Source organism: Phyllopteryx taeniolatus, unplaced genomic scaffold (assembly GCF_024500385.1).
Source record: "Phyllopteryx taeniolatus isolate TA_2022b unplaced genomic scaffold, UOR_Ptae_1.2 contig_25, whole genome shotgun sequence".
NCBI classification, from domain to species: Eukaryota; Metazoa; Chordata; class Actinopteri; order Syngnathiformes; family Syngnathidae; genus Phyllopteryx; species Phyllopteryx taeniolatus.
In genome coordinates this window covers 490,001-502,500 of record NW_026903173.1, presented here as the reverse complement: position 1 = coordinate 502,500, position 12,500 = coordinate 490,001, and the positions used below count along the sequence as shown (strand labels likewise).

Genomic DNA, 12,500 nt, shown 5'->3' with positions numbered 1-12,500 from the left:
TCCCTCAAGAATCTGTATTTCAGGGTCAGGTTTGTATGGAATATAGTTCTGGGCGTTACCCTGGTTAATTGTCTCTTGAAGACCGTAATCCTTTTCCCATCGCGTGCAATATTGTCTGTTTACTGCCTCATTTCGTATCCACTGATTTTGACTATTCTTAATCCATACTGCACCCTCTATACTAGCGTAATCTTTATCTAGATATTTGTTCTTACAGTAATCCTTAAACCTTGGTACACTATCACACGGTTTCCTCGCTAGTTGTATTGTACAATTACGTTTTTGTGTATTACAAATCATTGTCCAGGGTTTGGGGCTGGCATAAAGATCAACTCCCCCACCATTTATCCTTGCATAATCAGGCCAAAGATCTTGTTCTTTCGAGTACACTGTTGCCAAATACTGGTACTTAACCCAAAAACCTTTTGATGTGTTTAAGCAGGGAACCACAAACTGTTCTATCTCCTTCTGGTTAAAACCCCACCGAGTCTTAGTTTCGTCTCTCGCGTGGTGTTCTTGCCATGCTTGCAAAATTCCTTTGACTGTGTCGTTCTTTTTCCGGCTTGTACAATTGTAAATCCATTTGGTAGAAAGTGCTCCTATTGTTTCTTCTAAAGGACATCGAGGTGAGGTGCCCTTTGTCCAGTCTTTCTCATGAAGTTGGTCAACTATTTTCAAAACTACACATTGATCCAGTTTGTGGAAATCACCGTCGGGCACGGAGAGCAAATCCGTTGGGGTAGGAAGTCGTTGATAATACCAACGCGTTCCTCGTGTTACTAACTTATACAATGATTCCTTTTTCTCAGAAATCCATCTGGACGAACGTACTGGTCTTATCCATGTCAAGGATTTATTTAGCCAGGGTTCGTAGTTCACTTCGGTTCCTTGGTATTGTAGGAAACCCACAGACTGGAAAAGCAGGTTCGCAAACCCAGGTGCAAAATTGTCATCCTGGACATATATTCCCCTATAGGTCAATATATGGAAATGGTAGCGCATGTCACATTTCCTACCCCTATTCCACAGACAGGGGTGTAAAGAAGGGGCTTCTTTTGTCAACTTCCGCTGACACTCTTTAAATTGATCTTCTGTGGAACGTCGCTTCCGTGAAAGCGCTCTTGGTGCTCTTATTTCCGACCTGTTTTTATAAGGTGGTGATGCCACTGTCGGTGGTCCAAAGGTTGAGGATTCTTGACTGTCATTGCCCGTGGATGTTCGGTTTGCACAGGTGAAAGTTAAGCAGCTCCAGCATGGTTCCCATCTTGGGCGCATAGTGGTTCAAGTATGATTCAGGGGCGCCGCTTTGGAAATGATATCATTTTTGGCTGCCTTGGGTATCCAATATCCTCCTGAGCCGTCAGGCAGGCCTGTGCAGTGTTCATTGGTATACCACATTGGTTCAGCGTGACCTATTTGGAGCCAATTTTTTCTAACCAGTCTCGACTCACTCTGTTCCAAGCACAGCACATCCAACCTGATAGCGGGGCCTCCACTACTCCAATTAGCCCGTTTAACAACATGTGGGGAACACACCTTCTTGGACATCACCGGGTATTCGGTGCAGTTCTTCAGCCAGGCTTTTATGTCCTTTCCTCCCTTCTGCATTTCCAAAGCCTCTGAACTATTCTTGGGAGACTTATTACAACCATCAGTTGTGTCTTGTCCTGTGCCTGAGACAGATTTATTATTCTGTTTCCACTTCTCCACCGTCTGTACTTGACGTACTATCCAGCATGATTGATTAGTTATCTTTGTAGTTCCGTATCGAATAGTAGTCAAGTCCAAAAGGTCATCCCGTATGATTTCAATCCAAGTGTTGAGGTTCGTCATTAACATCAACAGGGCATTCATGATGATACAGCCGCACGCTAAGATCCCGATACGCTTTATCTTCCTCCTATTTTTGAGCCAGAACGCCCGTGGTGTGGTATAACGGGGTATTTCATCTTGACTGAATGAGTCCCATTCTATATCTTGGTCGGGTTGTTCATACTGGGTTTCCTCCGATTCCTTTCCCGTTGGTATCTCGTACGCATTCTCTTTTTGTTGTATCACTCGTTCTAAGTTGCGATATGTATGAACTTTTTGTCCTACCTCTTGATGTTGTGCAAGGGGTCCTTTAAAGTTCTTGGCTGTGGAGTATCATAATGCGGTTTAGGAGTATCGTAATGCGGGTTAGGAGTATCATAATGCGGTTTAGGAGTATCGTAATGCGGGTTGTCAGTTGTCTGAAGGTTCCCCCCTTCCATCTTTCCGCTTGGCTCCTTTTCCATTTGGTTAGTAGGTTCTTTGCATTCAGTCTTCTCCTCAGCCCTTGGTTGTCCAAGTCCAAGTAACTCGAATACCTGTCAGGTCCATGAAATCCAGCCGGGCAAATATTCCTTTTAGCGATCCAGTTGTCCTTCTTCTATCTCATCCAATTTATGGGACAAGTAAGTCACCTCGGCTGATAGAGTGAGCAGCTTCCCAGTAGTCCTTCTGAATTCTTCCAATTTATTGAGAAGGGATTTCTGGTCTATAAATGCGGCCTGATGTTGCAACACAAGAGCTGTAATCTCCTCCTGTCCTTTTTGTACTACCTGTGTAGCGCTGTTAGTGTGAGCCTTAACGCATCTGCTATGTTCGACGCTTGTTCCTCCAATTTAGTCATACGAATTCTCAGGTCATTCAGCTGATCCATTCCTCTCCTTCCTCGTTATGCGGGGTGAGACTGTGCAGTTCTCAGTCCACTTGCGTCAATCCCACTATATATTCACTCTCACATTTGCTCCACCCTCTTAAGGGGGTGTTCCTTATAATTCAATTGTCTTCAATCTAATTATATCTCCTTTATCTTGTAATTCTTGCAACGCCAACAATATCTTTTTCAATACGTCTTACATAGAAGCCTTTTGTTTTTCCAAAGTAACCCCACGAGCTTCTAAGTCGCGCACTTAAATTTCCCTTTTAGGTCTTAATCCTGCGTCGAAGAGGATGATGACTCTTTGATTGGTCTATTCCACAGACGAGAGAGCCATCCCTTAACTACTTCCTCACCACTATCAATCGTTTGTATGCGGTGGCTTTCCTCTGGTTCTTGTGCCTCCTTCTCTGGGGAAGCGTTTCCTTCTGCAGGCCGTCGTCGCCTACTCCTTCCGATCTTCTCGGGCTCCCATTCTTCATCTTTCAAAGCGTATTCCCTTTCTTTCACTACTCGTCTTATTTCCTTCCATTTCGAACTCCCATAACCCTTTGGCCATTCTTTATTATATCCAGGGCATCCTCTCAGAGACCAATGGTACATCCTATCTGACAGCACGTGCCCGTCACCGGTACAGTTAGGGTAGGGGCACTTGGTCCTTCCCTTCCTAATGTCAGTGCGTTTCTTTAACTTATGAACTTCTTCATTGCTACTGCCTGAGCCGTTTCCAGCAGTTTCAATCTCCTCTCCCAATTTCTCTAATTCCTCTGTTGCTGCTTCTGCTAGCGACAATAATTTTGTATTTCTACTCAAGCCACTTGAGACCCTTGTAGGGCTATTACTTTGACCTTTTTCCTCCCTTCTGACAGTTGTTCTCATTGACAACTTCATTCCTATGGAGTATATTCCTTCATAGGGTATCAAGGCCACCATAACCCTGACTTCGACCCAATGTTTTACTGCTGTCTTTGCTGAGAACACCAGGTGAGGTGCCACAGGACTCATCTGTATTATAGCAACTTTCTCTTTATACTCTATCCTCTTGGTCGTTTCGTCCAACAACGTTTGATAAGTATACAAGCCGTTTTCTCCCACTTCTCGCTCGTGCGGAGCGTTGGGTAAGGTGGTTATTGGGTAATTGTTCCATTAATTTTGCGGGGCGTTCATTTCCTGCCCACCCCGGCCAATTTGTGTTGAGTAGGCTCGGAAGTCCCAAATCTATTCTTTCTTTGCTGATCTCCATCCTGGTAGGGTAAGTCAAAATGGGAGGCAACCGGCTTATTGGTGTCTCTGCCTTGTTCACTTGCCATCCATCGGCTTGACCGGCTAACACCAATGTTCCATCCTGGACCCTACTCCAGCAGTGGTCACAATATAGTAGAGTTCGTCCATCCCACCAACATTCACAGTTTCTCTGTCCTTCATTTCCTTATGGGTTCCAATCCCATTGGGCATAGAATCTTAATCTGGGCAAATATCTCGCTCTGCAATTTTCGCATATGTAGGCGTCAAGTACTTTGGCTGGGCCTAAGTTCTCCAAGGTCGGGGAACCGGTTGTCCAATCCTGGCTAGTTCCATGCCTTCTGTTATCCTGTGCTTCGGTCTTTCCGCAGGAGACACAGCCTTGATTCACTTGGTGCCAACACAAACTCTCCATCCCCTTGGACAGATATCCTCTTTTAGCATGTTCCAAAAGTTTAAATGCTCTTCCAGCCATTACTCCACTCGTAGTCCTCCGTGTGACCACAACACCTTTCACCATGGCCAGCTTGATGAAAGGCGGAACGTCTTCTTCCCTTTCAGTACTCATATCTGGTTTCTATTTCGGCTTCTAGCCGAATCAACTGACATCGAATCCACTAGCACGATTAGGTACCTCTCACCTTTGGCGCCATTCACTCCCATGGGGCCTGCTACGTCCATGCAGACTGATGCCCAGGGCACAGTGCTCTTTATAGTCAATCCTTCAGCTCGTTGTCCTCGGCGTCCTGCGTTGTATTTATTACACTGCTCGCAGTCCCGCAACACAGCTCGGATTTTCTTATCCGGGATCCAAAGCTCCAGTCTTTCCAGCTCCCTCTTTGTGGGTAAGGTACCTCCATGGCCTAGCGCTTCATGTACGGCCGTAGTAACCTCACGCACAAACTCGTCTGGGACCACTTTTCCTCCAGGGGTCTTGTCCCATCCGTCTGCTCCTACAACAACTAACTTTCTCTCTTGGACGTATTTATCAACTTCATCATTTCCTCTCCAATGAGCCCCTTCCTTAACGTGGGCTCTCTGGTGGACATTTATGTTCATATTTAACCTCAACTCGGCTATCTTTTTCCATAATTCTGTATGGGCAACTGGTTTGCCCTTCGCTCCTTCATATCCATTTTCCTCCCAAATGGATAGGTCTTCTTTAAGAGCTTGTGCACATTAGTGACTGTCCGTTACTATCTTTACACGTCGTACGTGTAGCCTTATAGCCTCCAACAGTCCTTCCAATTGGCTGTAACCTCTCCGGCTTGGGCACTGCCAGGGGTCATACCTTTACGACGGCTCTTTTCTTCTCCCTCATGTCTAAGGATGAAGCCCCAGTGGGCAGACTGGTCTTCACCTTTTTTCGATCCATCAGTATAGAGAATCCATTCGTATGGTTTCTCCTCTCTTATCTCTGGCTTTACTCGTTTCTTTGACGAGGGGGTTATTGGTCCTATCTCCAAATCAGGGTCTAGTAGGATATCCTCCCATCTCCCCCATCTCACATTGGTTGCTTTAGTGCTTTTGATGGTACCTTTCCGCAAGAAGCGATGAACTTGGCTCTGTGTGATGACCTTTATTCCTTGTCCCTGGGATAAATCCTTCAAGGTCCCCCAGTACCTGGCTAGGACTGCCAGTTCCCTTTCTTCCCGGGGAAACTTATTTTCCACGCTGCTCAGGGTGTAAGTCCATAAGGTCACCAAGCCTGCTCCCTCGTTACTGACGCTCACCATAGCCGAGTCTTCGTCGCACTCCACTTTAGTGATCAATCTTGTATCCAAACCCCTTGGCTCTAGTTGTACAGCGTTTCTCACTGCTTTCTTCAATTCTTCTATGTTCTCTTGATCTTTCGCTGACCAATCCCAGCTTTTAGACTTTCCTTCTTCAGGATTTTTCCGCAGACGGGCATAAAGGGGCTTTGCATATTTTTGATTATAGGGGACATGATCCCGAACATGGCGGCACGGTGGCGGACTGGTTAGAGCGTCAGCCTCACAGCTCTGAGGACCCGGGTTCAATCCCTGGCCCCACCTGTGTGGAGTTTGCATGTTCTCCCCGTGCCTGCGTGGGTTTCCTCCGGGCACTCCGGTTTCCTCCCACATCCCAAAAACATGCATTAATTGGAGACTCTAAATTGCCCGTAGGCATGACTGTGAGTGCGAATGGTTGTTTGTTTCAATGTTCCCTGCGATTGGCTGGCAACCAGTTCAGGGTGTACCCCGCCTCCTGCCCGATGACAGCTGGGATAGGCTCCAGCACGACCGCGACCCTAGTGAGGAGAAGCGGCTCAGAAAATGGATGGATGGATGGATGATCCCGAACATAATTACATAGTCCGAGTATCCTCTGCAATTCTTTTTCGGACGTTGGGGGTAGGATTTGTTCAATCTTCTGTCGATAAGCGTCCGAAAGTCCCAAGTCTTCCGACACTTGGAACCCCAAGTAGTCTACTTGGAATCTAGCAATTTGGCATTTCTTTAGATTGAGTTTCATTGCTGCTGCTGTCACTCTTTGAACTACCGTTTGTAAGAGGTTCAAATGCTGTTCTTCTGTATCATTCGTGATGAATATATTGTCTATATAAATCGTGACTGGCAGTCCCTCCAAAACGTCCATAACCCCTGATTGAAACACATTTGGGGAATTTTTGTATCCCTGGGGTAATCTCTGCCAGACGTACGATTTCCCCTTATGTGTGAATGCCGTCTTTCCTTGCGATGCTTTGGCAATCCTCAAGGAGAAAAATCCATTAGCCAGGTCGATGCATGTTTTATATTTTTTCACTCTCAGCGTTTTTAAAGACGCCTGGAGGTTTATGAGGCTTGCTCGATTAGCCACCGTTCGGCGGTTCAGAGCTTTAAAGTTGATAACTGGCCTCCATCCCCCTCCTACCGATTCAGGCTTCTTGACAGCCTGAATGGGGCTGTTTGTTATTGGATTTGGTTCTTCACGAATTATTCCAAGCGCTGACAGTTCTTTCACTATCATTGCCATTTCAGCCACGGCCCCCGGGTTAAGAGGGTATTGTCTCACCGCCGGGTGCACTCCTCCACTTAAGGTGTGCAAGTAGTTTTGTCCTAGGTCTCCACAATCATTTTTAAAGTGGGCTACGGAGGCTTCCTCCATTATTTCCTTTAACTTCTTTTTCCGTTCTGGCGACAAGTTGCTTTCTTGAATTTGTTGGGCCTTTACTGCTGAAATATCCACTGGTTTATACTACTCGTATTCTGGGGTTATCTTGGTGGGTCCAACCCTCACTGTTGCCAATTTTAACTTTTCCCATTGTTTTAATGCTGTTTGGCGTTTATTTCTAGGCTTATTCAGCCCTTCTAAGTCTCGTAGTGTCAATAGGTTGTATGGTCCCATAATCCACACAATTCCTTTCCAAATTCCGACTGGCATTTCTGTAATAGAACCATCAGCTACTTTCACTCTTTGGTGTCCAATTCTCCTCAAGGTTTCACGGGTCATTGACACCTCGGCCCCGGTATCCACCAAATAGGGTACTCCTTCCAACTTTGCGTAGAGCTTGTCCCCTATCCGATAGACTCCTTCCATTCTGACCCGTGCCTCGGTTCTCATCATTTTCTGGGCCCTTCTGAGGCGGCAGCCTTGCGAGCCTCAAGATGGGCCTTCCTTTCTTCTGGTGTCATTTTAAGAAATTCATCTCTCGGTATATATGCTCCAAATTCCTTCTTTCTCGCCGTTTGTTGTTGTCCTGCTTGGGAAGTTGGTTTCTGACTTTCGGCTATTCTTTGGGAAGACTGCGTCACTTTCTGGGTTGACTGTTGGTTATTCCCGTGCGAGCGGTAGTCAGTGGGTGCTGCCTTCCTCTTCTCGCTGTAGAATTTAGTCAGTCGATCCCATTGCTTAATGGAAGCTTCGATTTTTTGTGCTCTGCTGTCTGGTGCCATCTTCACAAAAGTAGCTTCGTTTCCCATTTCTTTTACAATCATTCGCAGCGCTTTGACATATCTGCTTGGAGCTATGACTTGTTTTGTTTTATGCCATACATTCAATAGCGTGACTCCTTGCTTGAGTTGCTCCCTAGCTCTTATTATGTGAGCCTCTTCGTCTTCATCTTCACCGTCCACCCATCTCTCATAGACCTGTTGTGATGTTTCATTGGGTCCAATGGGATTGGCAATAATAAATTGCAGCCATATTTTCTTGGCAATTTCCCCTCCAGGAGCGTCTCTGACCATAGGCCACATCTTAATTAAATACTCTTTAGCTGTTTCTTTCTGAGTTTTTTGCCAGACCAATTCCTTCAAAGCCCTGAATTCTTGCATGTCTCTCTCCGTGCTGTTCGGCTGATACATGGAGTTAGGTCCAACTGTTGTCATTCCTAGAGGCATTCTATACTGAGAGGGCTGACTTCCAGGGTTGACAGGGGCCGTCATTGCCCCAGCTTCCATCTCCAAGTCCTCCTCAGCTCTTAATTCAATTTGTGCTCTTTGATACACCGCTTGTTTAAGTTTTCTGAGCAAAATATCATACATCACTGTCACGAAGCCTTCTCTGAAATTCTTGGTGAATTCCATATGTCCCACTAATGTATGATACGTGGGAGTTTGCAAAATGTTTGCTGCTTCTCCATAGGTGACTCTTACGTTCAAAGTCATGTCATCATCCATTTTCTCTAACCAAACAATTGGATAGGGATAGTCTTTTTGTCCCGCTTCTGGTACAAAAGTCTTTCTCCCATCTTGAGTCTGGACAAATCCCAATTGTATATCTCTGGCAAGCCTCTTTGAGGCTTTGTATACGTTAAATACTGGTTGTGGGTTTTTCTTCCCTTTATTTGTTGGTCTTGTGACTACCTTAGGAGCTGCGTCTGAAGTCAGCGAGTCCAAATCCTCCTCCCTTACCTCGGCCTCAGGTTCGACCCTGAGAGGTACACACACCCAGTCTTCATCCTCTCGGTCTCCCTCGTTTCCACTTCCATCTTCGGGTGCCAACCTGTGTCCGACTATTTCCCTTACTTCGCCAGGTGATCGCCTCAAGTTTCCCTTTGGTCCAGGTAAAGGTGTTAGTGGAGGCAGCGCTCGATAGGAGTCACTTACCGACCTGGGAGTGGAGGTAGCCGGACTGAAGGTCACTACCCCTCTTCCAGGGCTTTTTCCTCCATTCTTCAGCTCATTTGGTCCTGCTGGTTCCTCGTCCTCTATTTCCACTCCAGCCCTTTGTGATCCTGAGTCCTGTTCTACTCCTTCTTCCCTCCTCCTAGGTAACGGTATGGGGTAGATCTCTATCTGTGGGGCTGACTGAGGCGGTGTTCTGGGTTTAGCTTTGGGGTTTTGTTGCAGTTGTAACTGATCACGGGATATTTGTAGCATCTGAGTTAATAGCTCCTCTTTTGCTACATTTATCCTCTCCCCTCTCTGTCTCGTCGATATTACCACCACAAATTCAGCTCCTGTGGCTAAAGTTACTGGGATCAATGCCCTCAGCTTAAAAGCCCCAACTGCCGCTGTTTCAGCCAGCTTCCATGACATTTTTTCTGACTTTATTCCGTTCACATCTATTACGATTCGAGCTGCCCCACTTTCCAAAGCTCTGTCAATGCCGCTTTCTAGCGCTTCTGTCATTTCTTCCAAATACTGTGTTTGGTCTACTTCTGTCGTCCACTTCTCCCCAGGGACATGTACTATCATATAGTACTGCGAATCTCCCGCACTGGTTATCACAACTGCTTTCGAGTCCGATTCTCTTCTTTGTAACTCTAGTTCCTTTTCTGTTATGTATTCTTCTCCTACTGTAAGGTCCAAATCAGCCCAAAATGTTTTATTATAGGGTCTCAGTTTCTTACTTGTGAATATCACCAGGGCATCCCTGCAAATGTCCCAAGGGCTCCCTACATAGTGGCACATTGTTATTCCATTTCCAGCTCTACATTTTTTGGTTTCCTTTGGCAAGGGTGGCAAAGATTCTGTTCTAATAAGAGGAATCATTTGCCATGTCAACCTCACCTTTCTCTTTTGTTCCTCCTGGTCCTCTTTCACTCGTGGAATAACTACCGTGTCTGGTTCCACATCTGATAAGTCTTCTTCGCTCAAGGTGTTAAGACCTGGCGCTTTCTTCGTTTCTGCAAGCATCTTTATTCTATGAATGTAATCTTGGTGTTCCTGATATCTGGACACTGCCCTTGCCCTTTCACTGTCCACCAGTTTACATTTTATTTCTGTTGTATTCGCCAGCATTTTTACTATTGGGTCCAACCCAACGCTAGTGCTAACCAATTCAACTACATTGTATCTTTCCATCATCCTTATCCACCACTCCAAACATTGGGGAGCTTCTCTACGATTGTAGTCTTCTCCTGGGTGGTCCACTATTATTGTCATCACTCCAGTTCCTTCAGGTTTTTCTCCCTTGACCGCTTTTTTCACCGTTGTCGGGAGTTCTAAGGGTCTTATGGATGGATTTTCCGTCTCTACCTTACTCCGGGCGGCCATTCTTCCAAGCCCCCATTATATAGCACGAGTCTTATTGGTATTTCATGTTGTCCTAGAGATCGGGTCTCCGATTCCACCGCTGCCGCTCTTCCTTCTGAAGGGCCCGTGGGCTCGTCTTCTCCCGCATACATAAACATTTCTTCTTAGCGTATTAACTTGGCCGTGGCCCGCTACTGTTTAGCGTATTAACTTGGCCGTAGCCCGCTTCTGTTTAGCGTATTAACTTGGCCGTAGCCCGCTTCTGTTGTAGGAGTGGAGCTGCCTATTTCTGATACCCCCCAGGAGCGCATAGGGTCATGGGCTCGTACTACAGCTCCTGGTTACTCAGCTGCGCTCTTACAGCGTCGCCTCTACTCACGTGGACAAATTAGTCGTGAGCGTTTCACCTGGCCTCACTGACTAACATCCTTTATTAAACGATGGGATGGTTACTTACTGCGTTCAGGGACATACCCTGTTTATGTACGGTTTAGTTAAAATCCAGTCTCATTCAAAGAAAAGAAAACAAAATTAAAATTAATCCACCTTCAAAGAAAAATCAAAGTAGTCCTTGTTGGTAGAAAAATCAAAATTAGTCCACTTTCTAAGAAAAACCAAAGTAATCCTTGTTGGTAGAAAAATCAAAATTAGTCCACTTCCGAAGAAAAACTAAAGTAATTCTTGTTGGTAGAAAAATTTAATTTTGGCTAAAACGGCAAAAAGGAAGGGCAAGCGGAAAGGGGACTTCGGCAAGGGAATACCGAAGTCGACTAACTGGGTTAAAGTGTCGCCTATTATGGAAAAAGGGCGATAAATGTTAAGGGGTATGCCGCAATAGGACAATAGGGAATAAGGGAAATGAGTCAAGAATGGAAATCTAACGTAACCTACAAAAACGACGGGTATCCGCACCCACCACGGGACGCCTAAATACCCTAAAACATAGTTTAGGCTCATAATCTAGTTTATCATTATGTAGCTCCCGAAAGACTATCACCGACGCTAATAAGTGTCCTGGCTTCAGTCTCCTCTTCTTCTGTTAGTTGGTTGAATACAGTTTAACCATAAGCCCTGCTTTTCCTTAGCAGGCTGCTTATTCCATCCCTCAACTCAGCCCCTCCCTCCCTTGAGCGCCTCGCAGCACGCTCTAACAAACTCGCTATCAGTAGCTTCACGGCCGACCAGAGCAGCAGGTCGTCGATCATGTCCATTCACTTTGAATGGCTTCTTACACTCACCCTAGAGTGTGAGATTTTTGAGGGGGACTGGTTGTCGTTTCTTAGACACGAAACAGTGCTATCTCCTTCGCTACGAGAACACTCTAGACCCGTACCTAAGAGTTCTTTTTCAAGAATTAATATTCTTCAAAGATACTACTTTCGTGCCCGCTCAAGATCGTCTGACATGAAATTTTATCAGCGAGTATCGCTTCCCAAGCTTTGTGCCCAATACTTTAGGAAGCGACCACTCGGGTTCTTTTTGGGCTATTATCGATCCCGATTGTCCGTAAAAATCGATTCGAGCCCCACGTTGGGCGCCACATGTCAGATTTTGCTTATCCGCAGGACTAATCGGGAGAAATGTCCTGACCGACTCTCCGTTTAAAGGGTCAAGCCGCCCCCTTTTCCCTTACCGTCTCAACCACCTTACGCGCAAGGGGACAGGAGCTTTTAAGCCGGTGACGAGATGAATTCGCCTAGGTGTGCTAACTGCCTTTAGTTTTACGGAGCCAATCCGATCTGCTCTCACTTATCACCCCTTGATGAGTAACCACACCGAGTGAAAGGATAATAATGTGAGTACTCCGTTTTTACAGCAGCTCCATCTCTATGAATCGTTTGCACTTGTCATTGACCTAGTAAATTTAACAATCCTTGTTAGGACCGTACGGATTTGTTTTTGTATTAAGCCGAAGTGATATATATGAGTTACTTTCGGGATGGTGTTACGACCCGGTGATATTAATGTCGTCGACGTTCAATCACTTATAAGAGGTTGAGTGATAAAAATGAGACAACTCTCATGATAAGAATGACAAAGATAGAATAAAATTAAAGCAAGGTTTTTATTTCAGTGATTATTTAAAGTTAAAATAATAATATGACAGTAAGGGTTTGTAATTATAGAGTAAACAA

The 12,500-nt window shown here is 45.6% G+C and overlaps 2 protein-coding genes across 4 annotated transcripts in view; one reads left to right on the top strand and one right to left on the bottom strand.

Annotated features, from left to right (window-relative positions):
• The window catches only part of LOC133473446 (uncharacterized), a 9,053-nt gene extending 3,383 nt beyond the window's left edge, over positions 1–5,670 (bottom strand). For both annotated transcript variants that reach the window (XM_061765120.1, XM_061765119.1), the window contains exon 1: positions 1–5,670. This exon is cut by the window's left edge and continues 1,600 nt beyond it. In XM_061765120.1, the coding sequence (XP_061621104.1) occupies positions 1–1,275 (1,275 nt within the window). In that variant the 5' untranslated portion in view covers positions 1,276–5,670.
• The window catches only part of top3b (DNA topoisomerase III beta), a 115,266-nt gene that overhangs the window by 5,491 nt on the left and 97,275 nt on the right, over positions 1–12,500 (top strand). The window lies entirely within an intron of this gene.